General features: G+C 39.9%; 1 protein-coding gene across 1 annotated transcript; it reads left to right on the forward strand.

Annotated features, from left to right (window-relative positions):
• Position 1: 1 nt before the first annotated feature.
• MOCS3 (molybdenum cofactor synthesis 3) lies at positions 2 to 2,505 on the forward strand. The gene has a single exon (XM_075517454.1). It carries the CDS (start codon positions 116 to 118, stop codon positions 1,517 to 1,519), a length of 1,404 nt encoding a protein of 467 aa, XP_075373569.1. The 5' UTR covers positions 2 to 115; the 3' UTR covers positions 1,520 to 2,505.
• Positions 2,506 to 20,254: the final 17,749 nt, after the last annotated feature.

Consider the following 20,254-nt stretch of genomic DNA (forward strand, 5'->3'; position numbering starts at 1 on the left):
CGGGGACGCGCCGCAGCCAATCAGTGCACGCGGCGCGGCCGGAACCACCGGAGCGCTGAGGGCAGCCGGCCGGAAGCGGAAGTGACGCGCTGCCTCGTTCGCTCTCCCCTCAGCCATGGCGGGTGGCGCGGAGGCGGCGCGGCTGAGCGCCGAGATCAGCCGGCGGGAGCAGGAGCTGCGCGGCTTACGTGAGCGGCTGGCCGCCGTCCTGGCGGGGGGTGCCGCGGGGGATGTCGCGGCCACCGAGGAGGGTGCCTCCGCCTTTCCTGGCGAGCTCCCTCCTCTGCCCGCCCAGGCCTCTCTGAGCACCGCCGACATCCTGCGGTACAGCCGGCAGCTGGTGCTGCCCGAGCTGGGCGTGCGAGGGCAGCTGCGCCTCTCCCGCTCCTCCGTGCTCGTGGTGGGCTGCGGCGGCCTGGGCTGCCCCCTGGCCCAGTACCTGGCCGCGGCCGGCGTCGGCCGCCTGGGTCTGGTGGATCACGACGTGGTGGAGACGAGCAACCTGCACCGGCAGGTGCTGCACGGGGAGGCTCGTCGAGGGCTCCCCAAGGCCGTATCTGCCGCGGCAGCCCTGCGGCTGCTGAACTCCACCGTACAGTACGTGCCCTACTGCTGCGCCCTGAGCCCTCGCACTGCCCTGGAGCTGGTGCGGCAGTATGACGTCGTCGCCGACTGCTCCGACAACGTCCCCACCAGGTACTTGGTGAATGACGCCTGTGTCCTGGCTGGGAAACCCCTAGTGTCCGGCAGTGCCCTCCGGCTGGAGGGGCAGCTAGTCGTGTACAACTACCAGGGAGGGCCCTGCTACAGGTGTCTCTTCCCCAAGCCCCCTCCACCAGAGACGGTGACTAACTGTGCGGATGGGGGGGTGCTGGGTGTCGTGCCAGGCATCATGGGGTGCATCCAGGCCTTGGAAGTGCTGAAGATTGCTTCGGGAATGGGTTCCTCCTTCAGTCAGTTCATGCTGATGTTTGATGCCCGTGAAGGGAGATTTCGCAACATCAAGTTAAGACCAAAGAAAGCAGACTGTGCTGTTTGTGGTGACAATCCATCTGTCACCTGCCTTCAGGATTATGAGGCATTTTGTGGTTCTTCTGCAACAGACAAGTGTAGGACTTTACATCTGCTGTCCAGTGAAGACAGGGTATCTGTAGAGGAATACAAACAACTGTTGGATGAGCAAGTTCCTCATGTATTGTTAGATGTTCGTCCACAGGTAGAAGTGGATATCTGTCGCCTGGTGCATGCTGTCCACATTCCTTTGAGTAAATTAGAAGAAAAAGATGAAGAATGTCTGGAATATTTAGAAAAAAGAATTTGTGAAGAAAAACAGAGAACTAATGGCCAAACATATTTTCCTGTATATGTTGTTTGCAAATTAGGAAATGACTCCCAGAAGGCTGTAAGAATTCTGCAGGAGTTACCTGTCAAAGAATTTGGTTCTGTGTCAGCTAAGGATATTAAAGGGGGGCTCATGGCTTGGGCCAGTAAAATTGACCCAACGTTTCCTCAGTATTAGAAATTTAAATGCTGAAAAAAATACACATTTTCCTAGTAAATTCCATAGGGTTTCATCTTCTCTGTGTAATGACTATATCATGTGGATAAAATAGGAGATAAAAATACTGCCTTGCTTTTTTAATGCTATTTTTTTTCCCCCAAAATTACGTATTTTTGTAGATGTCTGATTATTTTTATAAAAATGTGAAACTCTCCATGGAAATTGAAGAAATGTGTTTCTTGGTTATTGTTTAATAGCAAAACTTGGAATAACTACTCTAATTGTGCATGTGATAATTGAGAATGACTCCTAATTAGTAATTGTCGCCTGAAGAATGACAAAGAACAGGAGTCAAGTGTTGAAAAGTTCTTACTCATTCTCCTAACTGCCTAACAAATTGAAACAGTGCATGCAGTGATTAAAAATAATGACTAGTTGTTAATCTCTAGCTGGTCAGTAGCACTATTAAGCCTGTCATAGGGAATTGCCAAGGCAATGCTGACAAGACTGTTTTGATCAACATCTTTTAGTTCTCTGTAGAAGCACTGTGTATTTATGAAAGAGAACTGCTCGCTGCAAATAACAGCACCTACGGCAAGGGTATTCTCTGAAGAACTTCCAGGGCCATCCATCCACGTTTGTTGGCTGGCAAAAAAGTGTATTGCCCGACTTGTATAGAGAAACTGAGGTTAAATGTTAATAAGATGTAAGTTTGAACCTAGAAAGTTTGTAAAACATATGGAAGATGCTTTTGTGAGGGCTTAGAAGATTTCAGAGATTGAGAGATGAAGAGGAGGCGAGAGAGAAAAAAATAGATGTGTGGCTTCCCTTCTGCAAATGCAAAGACATATTTCATAAGTTTTCTCCTAGTTTGTTGCAGTAGTTGCATATCCCCAGTTGTACTGCATTATGTTGTTAACTGGCATGAAGAACTATGCATATCCAAAAAGTTCTCGTAGACGCACTGAATGAAAAGAAGGAGAAATAAATAGCTTGTCAACAGAGAGCTGCCTGAGTCCTCATCACTTAAGCATAGTAATTATCTTCTTATTATATTAATTAAGGTATGGATTTCCTTTGCTTTCTGAGGAGGAAAAAACCATCTGTCATGACTAATCTTCACATTACACAAGGGCAAAAAAAGGAACAGTATTATAATTAGTAGTTGAAAAGGCATATTTTAGTAAAATAAATTTGAGAACATCCGCGCCGCCTACTTTATTATAACATGCCATGGGTTCTAGCAGTAATAATCTTAGTCTCTTGTGAAGGAAACAGTTACGTGAATTTATAAAAACAGAGTTATATCTCTTGCAATTCAGAAGACAATGAAAACATGGAAGGCCATGTCTTAAAGTAAGCATTAGTGCTTTGTGGTGTGCAGTGAGACAGTCATAAGTCAAGACGTTTTAAGGCAGGTTGTGGAGGCTTGGTTCTGGTGGGTTTCAGCTTTTGAGAATTGGAAACCAGAGGGACTTGTTTGAAATGCCTGACCTACATTTTAATTTTTCTTTCTTTACTGTGATGTCAAGAAGAGACTGAAACATAAGAGGGAACAGTAGCAGTAATTTTCTAATATCCAACCTTCCAATGCTAAACAGCAGACGGTATGTCACAAATCCACCTGACCTGAAAAAATTATTCCTTTCAGGCATTCAAAGCAAGGAGAACTTATGGACTTGGGGAGAGGTGAAAGACTTTTTGATTCTAAACCTGAGTGCTACGTCCAGTGGATAGAAATAATGTGTAAAGACTTTTCCCTTGTTACAACATTTTAGCAGCAGATGTATGCAAACTCTGTGGAAGAAAAAGGAGGTGTTATTACAGCCTGTGGTGTTTGGTGGAGGATTTTTTGTAGTGAATTTGTAACTGCATTTCTTGTAGCACATTTTCAAGCAGGAAACCAGACTGTGAGTCTTTGTACTGTATAGAAAACAATTAACACCTTAAGGATCTCTCTGTGGAAAAATGGTGATAAGTATGAAAGAAAATGGACCAAAAACATAGAATGATATCAGAACTGGCAAGAAAAGTAAATGCATCAAGTCCGGCTGATGAGAGACAAACTTTCAAGGATGTTTTCTATTAAAATGTTTTTTTTGGAAAGACCATTCTTGCCAATCTGCAGGGACTAAGGTGCAGAGTTCTTACAGGACTACAGTATCTGAAATGCATCTGTTATTTTTGCATAAAGAGAGTTCTGTGCAAAACTAATTGGGCCATACAATATAGAGATGGCTATTCTGGAAAGAACTAGTGGCTCAGTTCTGATCTCAAGGGAGTGTGCAAAATGTAGGTTTCTTTGAAGAAAAAAAAGTGTTCTCTTCCTTGACTTAGGATAGCAATTAAATTCTCAGCAAATATGAAAACATCTGCCATGCATCTTAAATCAAGCTGGGGTCTGTAGTGCTTGTCAAAATTTTATTCTTTACATGTTGGGGCTTTTATTTTATTTTAAGTTTAATTTCTTTTTTTCCCCTTGGCTTGCTGAAGATCACTTCACTTGATACGCAAGTCTTCCTGTAAATACAGTCCTCATGCGGTGCTGGACTCTTTGGAGATAGACTGAAAAAACAAGGGTCATAGGATCATAACTAAGCTAAAACCATTCTTATTGTTGGAAACTTATCTTTTGTTTTGACTTGCTTTATATCTTGAACTCTATGAAACATGTAGTGTTTTCTCTGTTCACCAGGAAGTATAATAGCAGAACTCTGCTTCGGAATTCTGAGAGAAGCAATAAAACTGTATCATTTTGTGTTGCTGCCAAAGTACTGCCTAAATGTTGGTACATGTTGACATTGTGAATGAAGACAAGCTGCTTTATTCAAGGAGCTTATAGTGTAGCTGGTCTAAGAAGTGTTACCAAAGGATAAGGTCAGTCAGCAGAGTACGTTCTTCGTCCCTCGCTCTTGATGTGATGAGTTTGCTTTTTGCTTGTTTGATTATATTCTCTTTTAAATGGCTTACTAGAATTTCGCACAGGAACTAAGCAGGAAACAGCTTCCTGTTAGAAGTTTAGGGTAATAGAAAGTGGCTGCAGCATTTATTCTGAATTGCTGCATTTTAATGTCTCGCACGTGTAGGTCTGTGGGATAGCCTCACGGTTCAGGCACAAAGTTAAATATCTAAACTTGTTTTGTCCTGTGACATGGTTATTATTTTAAGGCAAGGCAACTTAAGCTGGTCTAGCTTTCACGCAAGTCTAAAAGGTGTCTGCATACAAGGTACTAATGTGCCTTGATAAGCTAAAATCCTTATTTTGGTGGCAGGAGTCTCTCTTATCTCAAAACTCCAATAAATTCAGCACTGACCTACTATCAAAGTGTATGATTTCAGAAAAATCCGTCAACAATTAATGGAACTATTTGTAGACGAATGTATAAGGGATATGTCCAAAACTAGTTCTCAAAGTTCATATACCAGAAGTTTAGGTATGTGAGCATCTTTATTATTATTCTCTTCGTAAGCATAATTTCTAATAGAAATTGAACAGTTCAGAAAGAAAGTATGCACTAGCTGCTTAAAATACTGCAAGCACAAGTTTGTCTTTTTCTTTTTTTAAATATGAAGGCTCTAAGCTGTCCTTTGTAAAACTACATCACGAAAAAAAATGTAAGGATGTTTGCTAGGTGGCACTGCAAGTTAATAAACCAAATCATTCTCTAGGTTGTAAGCTCTTAGCAAGAGCTGAGGTTCACTTGTAAAAATGTATTGTTGTACAGTTCTTTTGAAAAAAGACTGGGGAAATAGAATAAAATGGAGCAGTGAAGTTGAATAGTACATAACAATAGTCCAAGAAAAAATTATAATGGAAATTACCTTTCTAGGGTTTTCAGAGCGTTGTTTGTTTCAGAGACTTAACTTGAGGGTTTTTTCACATGCTATTTTGAAATGCTTTTGCAGCCAAAATGGATAATTGTACAGAAAAGGGCTGTTAGAAACACCAGCTCAAAATTAAACGTAGATCTTAAATCTACAAAGAGTCACTGCAGAGTCACTGCTAGTACTTTCTTAATATTACTGAAAAGCATTGCAGATTTTCTTACCTGGTTAGGGCAGGGTTTTTTTGAAAAGTCAAGGACATTTCTTTTTTGTCCTTCTTGTTTTGTAAAATGGAACTTAAGGCATAAAAGTAAAAAAAAAAAAAAAAAGTTTTTTTTTAAATCAAAGTCCTCTAAGTCAGAGAAACCCCACACAACAAACTGCGCTTCTTTGGAAAACCAGAACTGGACTTGCAGACCCAATGGAAAACAAGCCCATGGAAGTATCTGTGCCCAGAGCTCAGACATATTCCTGTGGTGATGAAACCAGGTTGTGAACCTTACTGTCCCACATAGTACTGTAGAAACATTTGATGCCTGTCTTCAGTATTTAAAAGATAAAAATAAAAAAAGCCTGCAAGTGTGTTGAGTGCAAATGTAATGAATGAACCTTGTAACAGCAAGCTGAAGTTTCTGCAGAAACTTCAGATAACAAAAGCAGCAATGGGCTATCCTCTTCTAGCTCTCTAAAAAAAAGTGGAGTAACAAAAGTGATGAAACAAGGGGATGAAAATAAGCGTATTAATTTGTTTAAAGCTTCTATAATTATAAGCATCTTTTAACTCAGGATTTATTAAAATAGATTTGAAAGTTTTTAGAATCTTTAGCTTCATGTGTGGGGTTAAACTTGTATTCCTTTAACACTGCAGTTAAACATCTGCATTATGCTAGCAGCGGAGAGTCTGGTAGACCTCCTGGTTCATGGATATAAATCAAAAGGAGAGGTCTTGTGACGTCATGGCACTTGCATCGGTTTGAAGGCTTGTGATTTTCCTTGAAATCCAGGTGCTCGTCAGAATATAGAAATGAAAAAATGGTGTATTTGTTATTTTCTGCAGTAGACTATCGCAATATTACATATGAAATGGCTTAAATCACGTCCTGGTTAATTAGGTGAGTTGTTCCTGATACTGAGTCATTCTGTCACTGGAGATTAAAGGCTTGCTTATCACTGTATGTTTTGGAAAAGGTTGAGTCATTACAGTGTTAGCATGAACTTTATTGGTGTCATTTGATTTATGCGTGTCTGACTTACTAGCTCAGTGTTTGAAGCAGAATTAAAAAAAACTGATAGGAGCAGTGGGTACTATAATGTTCTGATAAAATTGCCAGCTAGGTTCAGCCAGTGTGTGTGCAGGCCAGGGCAGTGTTTCTCAGCTGGTGGTCTATAAAATTGTAGAGGCCTCTTAAGACGTCAGAAGATGATCTTTATAGTGACTGGGGAAAAAAGTGCACGTGTTCCAGTGCATTTGAACAAAATGCAGCAAGATAGCTTAACACTTTTGGAAAAAAAACCAAAAAAACAAAAAAACCCTCTGCTGTTGAGATCCCCTTCACCCCAAAGCAACTGATTCCTCCAAAAGATACTGGGCTGCTTTTGCCTGGATATAATTGTGTCTGTGACTTGGTAGTAACAGGAAGACAAATGTTGAACTCTTTAGGAGAAAAGATTTTTGTTCATGCAGAGAAAAGTTTATAAAGAGGTTTTTTTAACACTTAGGTGCCAGATGTAAAAAAAAAAAAAAAAAAAAAAAAAACAAAACCCAAAAAAACCCAACAAACTACTTGCAAATTCAAGATACTAATGTTTTTGATGTCAGGTGTTACTTCTAATAGAACTTTTAGAAAGTTCTTTTAAAAGCTAGGAACATAACCAATAGCTGTCCATAATTTACATCTTTGTAAGTTAATTGCTACTACATTTACTCCGATTCACTGGTTGAATTCATGCTGACCACTCTCATTGTGTCAAAAGTTTAGTCCTAATAACATTCTTACAGAATCTGTGTTGTAAGTCATTGGTTGCTGTTCTGTTCTTTTTACAAGATTTTAATCCGAAGCTCCTCTGCTGGGGCCTGCTGATGTCAGTGGGAAGGTTGTGATACAGTTGGAAAAGCTGTGGATTGGAATGTAACATGGATTTGCTTTTTCTTCTGGAGTAAAAGTACGTATGTTCAGCCCCTGCATTCCTTCCTGTATGACACTGAAAGCTTTTGCCTTTTATTCCCATGTAATCACCTCGTACTAATAAAAGGTGGCAGCTGTTTCTTGTGGGAGAAGACAAATATATTGACCTACAGCAGCTCACATTTATCTGAGATCATCTGAGAAGTACTCTTACCTGAGTGAGAGGAAACTAAAGAGGAATAATATAATGTCATCTTTTCATTTACAAACCGTTTTTTTATATTTCAGAAAGAACAATTCCCTTGTAAAATGCAATGCCTTACAGCCTGCAGCTGTCTTGTAAAAATACAAAGATCTTAAATTGCATCACTGGTTAGTAAAACAAATGCACCAAAACACAAAGCTTTAGAAGGAAACTCCTCAACTTCACTTGTTTATTTTTGCTGTAGGCAATTAATTGGTTTCTTCAAAGTGCTGATAGTGAAAAGGCATTTTGGATTACTGGTCCAGTTTGCAGTTTGCTTTGCAGTTTACTGAAATGTGGTGAAGAACAGGAGAGTAAACAGTAACAACATATTCTATGGTTAAGATGTATGCCTGCAAACAGGCTAAGTTATAGCAGATAGTTTGCAGTTACCTGTTTAGTAATGTGAGAATTTGCTGCCTATTGGCAAGTGGTTTCTCAGTGAATGGGCTGAATGTTCCCTGTTTTACAGGCATCAGAAACATGGATCCATTTTAGTGAATGCAAAACAAAGTGCAGCTTCACACTCCAGGTTGTGTTGGAGGCAAGCCCTCACAGCTGTGAAGCTGTGTAACTTCTGTAACACAGAAGTTCTGAACTGTGTAACGGGAATGAAAGCATATCTAACGCATCCAGGTTTGCAGTGGTTGCTCAGGTAAGTTAATTGTTACGTGAGGGGAAGTCTCACCGATGCTGTGAAGTGGTGCATCGAGATAAAGAGCGAGATCATCTTTTCTTATGCTGGTCCGAGTTCTTCCCGCACTAAACCCCTCCCTGCGGGAAGGAAGGATCAGTCACTACATGCACTGAGCAGGTTACTTCCAAGCTTGGACCCACGCTGAATGAGAAAGGTGGAGCAGAGTCATCCTGTAATGGTACAAGAAGCTTGATAAATACAAACTGTGCTGCTTTGTTTGATTACAGGACTTCAATCAGAAATTATTCAGAAATAATAGAGTAGTTTTGAAATGGCAGAGTTGAATTAAAAGCAGTTACATCACTAAAGAGGGTAGCTGGGGGAAGAAGAAGAAAAGGGCAATCAAAAGCAGCAATATCTACGGCTGGAGGCTAACTAGAGTTTCTCAGAGGTAGTACCAGTCCTCTGGATTTCTGGTGGGCATGATGTGGTCATACTTTTCTTCCTACATTAAGACTAGGAGAAGTGTAAAATACTAACATGTATTAGGGTAGCAAAAGTTGGAGCACAGTTAGCAAACACTAATGTAAACCACAGGAAAACACACACACACACTGGTTTGTGGTATTAACCTTCTGTGGTTTATGTTACCGTTGGTTAAATATACAGGCCCTACTGCTTACCTTACACTGCAGGTTCAAAATCTTTGTGGGAAAAATAAATATAGCACAGGAAAAGAAGCAATACTTTATTAGAACCCATGGTTAGGAAGGAGACAAAGATTTCCCAGAGCTTTCTTCTCGCATAACTCAAAGTTGTCCAAAAGAGTAATGATTTCATGAATAAGGCAAAAGACTGAGAAGAAATCCAGAGTTTCTGCTATGTTTTGGCTGCACTCCTCCTGGGCAAGTCACTTTTTCCCCAGTCTCTGCTGCATGTGTGTTGTGTTTAAGTCTTACTCTAGTGACCAGATCCCAAGGAAGCAATTTAATAAGCATGTTGTTCTAGAGCAGCTCTCCGACCTAATATTCATGGATTATGTGACTTGGAAAAGGCAGTGGGATATTGCATCTGCTCTGCTGGAAGCAATGAGAAATGCTTGGTCACTTACAGCGCAAATACATTATGATCGTTACTATGCAGTCAGAAGCTTGAGCCATACAGCTGCATGCTCTGCATCGTCTCCATATAGCAGCAGAAAAGCAACTGGTATGTTCTGGTCTTGACAGCAGGAAAGGAAAATGGCTTCTGCTTGTCTGTTCTCTAGTCTTTTATCATTGAATGGGTTAATTGAATCTTGTCTTCACAATATATTTCATGCGATTGATTCAGCTGATTGTCAAAGCCAACTGAAATGTATCTATGTGATGGTGCTGCTCTGACCTCTTGTTCTTTTTATTGTGAAGTACTTGCAATTCTAATATTTTATGCTTATGACAAAAATTGTAGCTAAGAACGAAAAATAGCTTCCATCCAAAATTATATCTGTCATATGAGTCTTATCAGAAAACTAATATAAATTCAGTCTAGTCCTATTGCGTTACAAGTTTTCTGGCCAGAAGGGAAGCTATTCCTATTCTGCATCAGGGCTACTTAAAATTATAGCATCTAGAAGCTAGAATCAGGCTACAGCTGTAGCCAGAACCAAGATCTGGAAAGGACCGCTTAGGTAGAAGACTCCACACAATGTGCATGGATTCAGCCATAGTCCTTCCTTCGCTGGGGACCTGATGTGTGTATCCACTGTAGGCTTTGCTGACTGACCCTTCAGCATCGGTCACTGAAGGAAGAAACCAGCAGCTGGGTGTTCTTGTGGCTTTTCCATGCCCTTCTGTGCAAATAAGCTGTAGTTTTGTTCATGAGGTGTTCATGCTGTTGCTAGGAGACCAAATCGCTGCTTGCAAAGAAAGGTTATTGCCAAATTTAAAATGGCTTCTTATATATTTAAGAAATGAAGTCTCTTATACAAATGGGTATTCACCTGCTCATGAATAGTGAAAAGTTCTTATTTTGTGAAATTGATTTCTAACTTCACAATGTAAGGGTTTGAAATTCTTAAAAAAAGACATCAAAGTGTTTAAGCTTGTCTTTTATATATATGTGTGTGTGTATATATGTGTGTATATACATACACATACAGAAACATATCTATGTGCACACCCCGAGCACAGGCATATTCCAGGTGCTGTGTGATAGAACCGTAAGAGGTAGAATTTATAGAAATCATTTCCAGGACATGCATATTGTCCATTTCAAATATGTTTTTGAAACTCTGCTCTCAGTTTCTATTTCATTACTGTTTTAGTGGGAGGTAACAGGTGTAACAATAATTAGCACTCATTAAAGCACTCTGTAGGTGCCTTTTCACCTTCAGTTTATTAAAACTGCATTTGTGTTATGTCTTTCTGTTTTTCCTGCCTTTCAGATGGGAACACCAACATGTTCTTCAACACTCAGAACTCCAGTGCTCATCTTTGAATCACTCTTTCTTGCTCCACTGATCCAAGGGATATCTGAATATTGACACTTTTTAAACAATAACTTAATTCCTTTTCTGTGCTTTCTGCCCAAAGTTCTGTTGGGGCTTCCTCATCTCTTGCCCTGATTAGTGTTAACCTCCTTCTCAATTAGTGCTGTATCCCAGTCCATTCAAAGCACCATTTCTGAGATGAAGTTTCTTGTAATTATTTCTTGTATGCAGTTACTCAATCACTTCTTCAGTTTTCATAGTGACAAGCTTAAACTTAATGTTCTCATCTTGTTAGCCTTTTTCAACACCAATCATTTTGTAGGTTCTTATCATGTTTCCTTCTTCATTTCCTTTCCCTTTGTACTGTGATTAAAAATAACAGCAGCATTGATGTACAGTTTTTCTAAGAAAAGAAAAAAAAGGCATTATTCTACTAGTATAATGTGAAAATTGATAATAACAACAAAGGTACTCAAAATATAGACATTGATGGAGTCTGATTTACAACAACCTGGTGCTGATGAATGTTCTATATTCCAGCGGTAGCTAAACTTGAGCAAAAGAGAGAAGTTTTGTGACTTGTCCTGCGACACCAGAACATTGCAGAGACTCTAAAATGTCTTCCCATTTATTTAGTCTTCCCATTATTAGTTTCAGGTATCCTGAAACTAATAACCAGTTGTTCAAGGAGCTGGAACTCATTGGAGTTCTGGGAATAAATGAAGGCACAAGTCCGTTCCTCCTTCCAATATCCAACTGGATATCTTGCATTGATACTTAATAGAGGAACTGGTGCTTTCTTCCTGGACATAGTGGTCTAGAGGTGACTGTTTGTGTGACACTACTACTATTTTCTGTTTGCCTTTGTCTACCGATGAGTCAATGACAGGAATCACTGACAGCCTTTCTCCCACACCTGTGCTGACATTGCAAAGGCTCTTGTTCAGGCATTGCTCGCAACATCGACAGACTTCTACGCCGCTGGGCACTTTATTCTCTCTTTCAGCTCTCCATATGATTCACCATTGTTGTAATGCCTGCAGGAGACTTCCAGCTGGGAAGGTGAGATAGCAGTACTGTAAGTAATTGCAGTACAGGAAAATTGTTCTTATTTATCGTGGTTGCACCCTACCTGTTCTTCATGTTTACCTGTTTATGTTCTTTACCTGTTTTTTCTCTCTCCAGTGAGCTCTGAGGGTGCAGAAGTAGAAAGGGTGACAAAGCTACTCAAGTCATAAGTAATTCTACTGATAGAAGTTCGGAGCCAAAATCACATGCAGAAATTATATGCAGAAGAGTAGGCTGGTCTATTCCCAATTAATAGACAGTACACTAAATGTGCGTGCATCCCTACTGCTCAATGAACTGTCACAGAAGTAGGTAGCGTTTTATGAGATTTAAGAAGCTACAGCACTGTCCCTTCCTTAAGACTTCTAGTGCACTTTTGGAAATAGATTTTTTTTTTTTTTTTCCTAAACCACAGACAATAGGGAAGCAAAGATTCCCTGTTTGGCTGTTGTTTAATTTAGAACCTGAACATCACAAGGTCGTTAGGCTTTGGGTGGCAAATTGGGGATTAGCACCTTGGTGCCATCTTGTTTGTTTACAGGAATGAATGTGAAAGTCCTCTGTTTCCTAAAGGCAAGGTGCGTTCTACGTTAACTGCAGAACATCTCCAGCTGACTGCTGTCCCACGAGCAGCGTTTCCCTCTCTCCTCCCAGGGTGAAGCTTTTACAGCTCATGTGCTTCTGTTCTCTCCCTCATCCATGGGTCACTCTAAATTAGTGCTGTCACTGTCCCTCCTGTCGGAAACTGCTCATTTCTGGCCCTTCCTTCTGCAGATGTTGGTGTTTGTTTATCCCCCAGGGAGCCTCTTCAAGGAGAAAAGTAACACCACCAAAGCAGTGGATCGATCTCTCCCAAGGAGTGTCAGTGCCTCTGTCAGGAACGTGTGGGTGGGGGTTCGTGGCTGGCTCTGGGAGAGCAGGACACCAGAAGTTCGGGGTTAGATGACCCTGTATTGTAATGGAGCAGCACCTCGAGCTACATATTTACACCCTAGTGATGACATTTGGGATCCATAAGGCTTAACTTTTACTTGCCATGCAGCCTGTTGCTCTGAACAGTCCCTGCTGTTATTTACAGCTGCTTTCCCAACACAGACTTGATTGGTCTTTCTATTGAGCTCGACCTATCCATTGTGTTAAATTCTGTGCCTGTCTACAGATTGGTGCTTAGTGACAGTTCTTTCGTCTTTTGAGGATAACACAGTGTGGCTTCACTTTTTTCACAAATATGTTGTAAGTTTGAGAAATACGGATTGATCCTCCAACAATGAAAAAGCAACAATTTCATAGTTTGTGTTAGAAAAGATGCTCTGTATGGGGTTACCTTCTCCTAACTTTAAGCATCTAAAGGTTAAGGTTAGATTCAAGTTCTGTCTGTAGTTAGGGAGAGAAACGGATCTCTCCTTTGCAGGGTGATTTATTCCAGCTTACTATAGGTGTCTGGGATGACTGGGAAAACTCTGCTGAGCCCGTCTGGAGCCCAGTCAACTGGGTGATGGTAGATGCCTCACTGAGCGAAGTTTCACGAGTAACTTTTCAGCAGTGCCGATGTAGGCTTTCCCTGGCACCTCAGTGCCCTTTGCCTTGGACTGGCACATGTATTTGTGTGACTGCAGGGTGAACTAGGTCAGGGAATCTTTCTATTCTTACTTACTTTCAGCAAGACAAATTTCCTGGTCCCACAGCAGCAGGAGTGCTGGTGCTGGTGGAGTGGGAATGAGGGGTTTGGATAAGGCACACTTAAACTCCTTGAACATTGAGCAATTGCACAGATACAGCTAATTGAATGTTTTGGGTTGGTTTTTTTCCTTTGAAGCAGATCTTGTAGTTTCTTTTATAAATAAAATCATAAGTGTTTACTTAACAGACTGCTCCTGTACAAGCAATGGAGGTGTTTACATTTTCCCCATGTGACCTTGACGCTTGTTGATTTTAGTCAGATAAAGGTGCATTAGCCTTTTGAAAACTGTCTCTTACCAATACTCCAGCCAAATAAATGCTGCATAAATATTGTTTATTGGTGCTTATGTAGTGGCAGTATGTGCTGCACACAAACCAAGGTGACGATATCTTCATCCTGGTTTCCTTGCAGATCTAACAGCCTGCTCTGGCAAATGAGACACCATGTATGCAGAAACCAAGCAGTGCAAGGGATTGAATATTTGCCTCTGTATTTTAAAAAGAATTTCTCAAAATATTTTATACATCCTTTTAAAGACGACTGGTGGGGATTGATGCTTTAGGAGGGGGTTCCAGGACTCAGGCGAGAACTGCTGGGAGTGGCCCGTAGATGGCAATGTAAGATCCTTGAATCGGGCACGTTCCGCTCTGCATTGATGAAACCCCGTTATTTTTACCCAAACACACACAGAGCTTGGATTTATAACATTTCTTAGTAACTCTTGACTCTTCTAGCAGAACTGACCAACTCTGTGGCTAGTCATGCATTTTGAGTACTCTAACGGTCATAGTTAGAAATACAATCATATTCAAATCCATCAAATAATTACAAATTTCAATTTACAGGGAAAACTTTCCCTTTGGCTTCGCATATCAGTAGTTTGCAAAAACATAAATATGCATCATGGTCTTGTGCAAGTCCTTGAAGTACTTTAGCTGTGGGCCAAAGTTACTGCTGTCCGTGGAAGAGCAAGGAGTCAGTGGGGAAAAATGCAAATATAGGTTTACACCAGTCCCACCAAGAGAAATGTTTTATTACTACAATTTCAGGGCTTATAGAAGCCTCTGTGGTAGGACGAGGATGCCAGCCTTACCTCATGCTATTGTTGCTGGTGCTTCTTTCCTGTTCCATCAAATTATGTTCATTTTCATCCTGTGATGCCCATGTGGAATTTGTGCTCTCTGCTTTCACCTAACTAAAAAGATAATTTCACCCACTTACTGTGCCATGTGGTGCTCTGCAGTCTTAACTTTCCTCACCCAGTTTGTCCCCAGAAACATTCCTCTCCAAAATTGAAGACACCTGCAATTTCACAGTGTTGGACCTGATTTGCTTGAGGATAGTATTTCTCTGAGTTCCCAAAATGTGCTTCTATTTATGAGTGAAACTGAGTCATCTTTTCCTTGGTTGACCTGGGAACTACTACCGCTGTAAAAGTTATGGGTGATATCACTCAGCTTCTTTGTGATGAGGTGCATCACTAATGAAAATGAGCAGCTTTACTTCAATTTATTATTCAGCAATTCTGTGTCAAAACTTTATTTCTATATATAATTAGCTATAGAAACTTGCACTAGTCCACACAACTTTATTCCTGTGGTAGGCACCATTTAAATTATATTGTTATATTTAACAGAAAGATAAACATTATTATTATACTTGCTGACCACTTTACTTGCATGACTGAGAGCTGTAAAATTAGCTGTCTAGTTTTGGAAACAAATGGCCTTGGCTTTTTAAAAATTCTAATCTCCAGATGATGGCTGGGAAGTACTTGCATTCCAGGTCAGTCATTTGAGCAGGCTAATTATTGTAGTTTACAGCCCTGTTTTCCTGGACCCACAATGAATGTAGGAATAAAATTATGGCCATAATTAAGTATGGCTACAAAACTGCAGTCATTAAAAAGGGTGCCCGATAAAGGAGAAGCTGAAACCTTAGCTTGACAGCGTTACATGTGTTTATGTGCCCTAGCTGACTTTGGTGTTGCACAAGGCTATTCAACTCATGTCACAAGGGCTACAGGGATAATGAATTAATATTTATAAAGTGTAGCAAATATGCTCTAATTACCCTAATTGGCCTGCTGTGTTTCCAGTTATGGCAGAACTTTATTTCTGTTCAAGTGACATTTGCTTCTGGATTAGTTCCCGCAGGCAAAGAGAAAGTAAAAGCTCTCTTGGACAGGGCAGAAACATCCCCTGATACTATGATCCTGCAGTTTCTTCACCATGCTTTTGGCAGGGCTAATAGCATTCTTAATATCTTTAGTGATTTCTAGGGAATATTTCAGAAGATATGAGATGCTGGAAAATGACAAAGAAAAACAATGAACAAAAAGGGAGGAAGGTCTAGTTTTATTGTTAATAATTAATAGGCCTAACTGAACATTTTCAGTTTGGCAGCCAGGCAAAATTTTCCGTGACTTTATTGTGGTGTATGAATATATCTTTATTTGTGGTATATGATTTTACGTAGTCACTGGCTGCTACCAAACAAGGAATCCTGTCCTGAGGACTTACACGCTAATGTTACAAGACAAGACAGAACATGCACAGAGATGAATTGCTTTGGTGAAGTATGAGTTTTGGATCTAAACCGATCTTCTTCACTTTCCTGTTTTTTATACGATCTTTACTATGTTAGGAACACTGAGATCATTAGGAATGCTGAAATGGGATTGTTAAAATGCCACAGAGGAAGTGGTAAATGAGTGAGTGAGTAAATCCAGTGTTAAGCGTTTTCTGTTTTAGCAATAGAACTTTTGAAGTGTATTTTTGTTGATGGGGGGGACATTCATCCGCTATCGTGAACTCTAGTTTCATGCCTTCAGTTCTGTCTGGTTTCTGTAGGTTGCACTCTTTGTGCCTATGGGATACCACGGTTCCACCATCTCAGAAGGCATTCTACTTGGTGCTTTTTTTTCTGTGTTTTTGGTACCCATATCATCTTTTGAATAAACAGACGCTAAATTAACTGTCAAGTCTCGCATAGGGAAGCAAACAGAACTATTAGTGCAGAAAAAAATGGGCCATACGCTATTGTAGAAACTACTGATAGACATTAAAATGGTGAATGATGAATGTGAAAATGGTGAAACTCTCTGACACCCAGGCCAGAGTCAACTGATCAGGTTAGAGGTTAATGTCACTGACTGACTCGTGAGCAGAGATTGATGTCACAGTCTTCAAAGCACATTTGTCACTTCTTTGTTTAATTTCTGATAAATGCAGTCAATTAAATCTGTGTAGGTTTAAGAGTATCCAGTCCAGTTTTCAGCCCGTTGCAAACCGAAGAGAGGGATGTGAAATTTTATAGCTTTGTTATGAGAAGTATCTGTTCCTTTCCTCTTGTTTTAACTTACTAGTCTTTTTTCTTATCTAAGAAAAAAAAAATCAGTAATTGTATGGAACAGAACTATTTTACAGTCAGACATGAGCTACAAGAACTGTTATATTTGCCACCATCTTACTGTTTCAGACTGACCCTGACCAAGAACAAGCTGACCTCTCTGGACCTGGATTCTTTGTGCTGCTTCATATTCCCTGGTCCCCACATACAGTGAATGAGATGTGGAAAGGACAAATAATGTGGAGTTAGCGCTGGTAGATATCGGTGGTTCTGTGCCATTGAAGAATAAGACTCCAATTCATCTGTCCTAACATTGGCGTTTTAATGCGACACCTGAATTAGGGATCTAGCTCATTCTAGGCTCCCTCCATTAAAAAATAAAAAGTAGAAAAGACTACATATCTCCCCGTGGTGATTCAGATCTTTTGACAACGAGGCTGCCGCTTCAGGCACTTTGGTAAGTGCCTAAAATGAATTTTTACTCTGAGTCTCATCCTGTAGCCTAAAGGACTGTTTGAGTGGAAAGCTTTTGTTCACGGAGATTCCTATGAAACTTTGGGTTTAGTTAGAGGAGAGCTATAGCAGTAGGAATGAGAACCTTCTACAGCAAAAATTTTTGCTTTTGCATCAGCCTCAATACCCAGTTAAACTCCACCCACACAAGTCATGAATGTATAGAGCATGCCAGTTTTCCTTCCCAGACGTGCATCTGATGATGTGTAAATCCATGATTCAGTTCTGCATGATTCTTTAATTGTTTACGTGGACATTGCTAAAGACTGACTATTCAATGACACTACTAAAGCCTCTGACTGTGGAAATGTGGAGTACTGAATTACAGTGGAAAAAATATAAAGGGACAAATGGAGACAAGTCCTATATATTCCCTAAAGAGAATTTTCCCTAAGACCTTAACCTATAATGAATGTTAGTGTAATACAAATCATTCCAACTCACCTTGTAAATGATCTTTGATGTACAGTTAGAGAAGCCTTGTGGTTCTGTCTTCATTTATCAGTGTTGCACTCACCAAGTGATTTTTGTTGCTTTTGTTATTGTTTTTGAGGAAGGAGGATGGAGGAGGGAAAGATTTTGGAGAAAGTAATTTAATATACCACCTTACCTGGAAATTCTGGTTTTATCAGGGATTTTTCTCTTTCTCAATCTCCATGGATCCTTCCTGTTCTTTTCTGAATCTAGATTCTTTGGTTAAATGGTTAAAATATTTTAAAGTTATGCCCCACTTAACTGTGATTGTGATTCTTGGGACAACAGGCAAGAAAGAGGTTTCCCTATACAAGCTGCTGAATTGGTACCTAGATTTTTCTGTACTGAGATAATTTTCTTTCCTAGTGAATTCTTTCTATCACAGCCAGCCTGCTTCAGCTAGTGATGCTCATAGCCCAAATTCTCCCTCAGCTGCTGCTCACTTCTCATATTGACCCCAGGTTGTCAAGCGTGCCTATAGCACGTGTGACAGTCTTTCTATACCATAAGAAGCACATGAAAATGAAAGGAGAGCCTAACACTTTATTAATCAAAATTAATACAGCTACTGCTGTTTGAATTCATACTGTACATATTACTGCAGTATACAGAGGATAATATAAATAGCAATGCAAACCTATCTCTATCGGAGACATGCACCACTCTTTATCAGTGGCAGTTCAAACAATTCTTTTGACTTCATAAAAGCACAAAGTGTTTTTATTGGAACTTTCTTGTTGACTGCACATGCTGTTAAAATGCAAAAAAGGAGTGATAGCTGACTTGGTAGCTGTCAGCTGTGTCACTGGAAACAGTCAGCTTTTGAATCGATCCATAATTTTCATGAATTTGACTAAAATTCTGATAATATACTGTAAAGAGGCATAATCATCTTAAACCTTCAGCCTTCACAGTAAAAGCTGGAACACAGCATGTGGGTTTCATACTAATGTTGTGCTCTTAAGATGTATAGTTGGATTTATTTAGCATAAGGTCTACAGTATGTATTACCTCCTGTAAAACATAAGCAGGTTTGTTACAGTGATTCATAGTAAAACATGTTGATATGCTTACAAGTAATGTGTTGCCAAGTACAAAATTACATAGGGGTACATCCTGGACAGCTTATTTGTTCCTGGCTTAGGCAGAACTTGCAACAGGCAAGATGCTTTCACAGGTTTGCTCAACCAACGCCCAACTTCAGGGTGATAATTTTTTCTTTTTTCTGGACAAGGACTTCAGAATCAAGCTATAATTTTGCGATAAAAAATAAAGTGATACCTGAAATAAATGAGCATTAACTTAATGTAAAGACATTGAGAAAATGGACGGACCTTCAGCATTTATTAGCTAGCATAACATGGAAATAAGCTTAGGTTTTATTTGGTAAGTCTTGATTTCTCCTTATATTCACTTACAGCTTCTTATTTATGGCTCAGCCTGTCAAACACATTCTTAGATAAGCAACTGTTGCTCACAGGACTAATCTAATTACCAGTTCTTTTTATAATGAATGCTGACACAAAGGTAGAAGGATGTATAGCACTTGTGTTGGAGCCAATGCTACAGATGATCAAACAGTTTTGAAATTAAGAGTATTTTGGATGGAAAATGTGTCCCTTTTTTGTCACGATGTTCCTGTTTTTTGTCCTCTAATTAAAGCTGAAGAACAAGAGTGAAAAGCTGGTTACATTTGTAGCTCTGGCACATAATTAATTGGCAAGAGTTTAGACTGGATATTTTAGCACTCTGCAGTAATGCTCCATAGGCATATTTACCTATGACAGGCTGAAGAATGCTAGAGCCCTAATTATTTGTAAAGTGCATTTTTAAAAGTTTTGGAATTATTCTTCAAGAGCAAGCATATCAGAACACCTTCAAATTGTATTTTAAAGATATTTGAAAAGAAAACCAGTGTGACGAGGGCTTGGCTAAACAGTATAGGCTGAGGAACAAATTCTACCCTTTTTGAAAGGACAACATTTGTGCCCTTGGCCTTAATTTAAATCACAAAACCATCATGCATTCTGGCATTTCTAGCAACCTGCTCCAGAAATGCCAATAAGCAATAGTATTTCTGAAAAATAGGATAGAGAAGCATTGGTGAACGTGATGGGAACTTCTAAATTTCCCTAGCTCTTAAGTGTTAATAAGTAAAGTTACTAAAAAAAGGGGGGGGGGGAAGTGAAACTCCTAAGATTAGCCTTTCTTTACCTCTAAGCACACATTAAATCAAACAAGTGGATTTAATTCTTTTTTGTAAAGTTCTTGAGTTTTATTCCTGAGCCGTTATGCAAGCCAGTCTCATTCCCTCTAAAATACATGGGAGGCCTGTCATTAATCTCCACAGAAACCTGAGCCAAA

Source organism: Mycteria americana, chromosome 14, assembly GCF_035582795.1.
Source record: "Mycteria americana isolate JAX WOST 10 ecotype Jacksonville Zoo and Gardens chromosome 14, USCA_MyAme_1.0, whole genome shotgun sequence".
Classification (NCBI taxonomy): Eukaryota; Metazoa; Chordata; class Aves; order Ciconiiformes; family Ciconiidae; genus Mycteria; species Mycteria americana.

Excerpts from the sequence above, each read along its gene's own strand:
- MOCS3 (XM_075517454.1), top strand. The coding sequence starts at position 116 with ATGGCGGGTGGCGCGGAGGCGGCGCGGCTGAGCGCCGAGATCAGCCGG.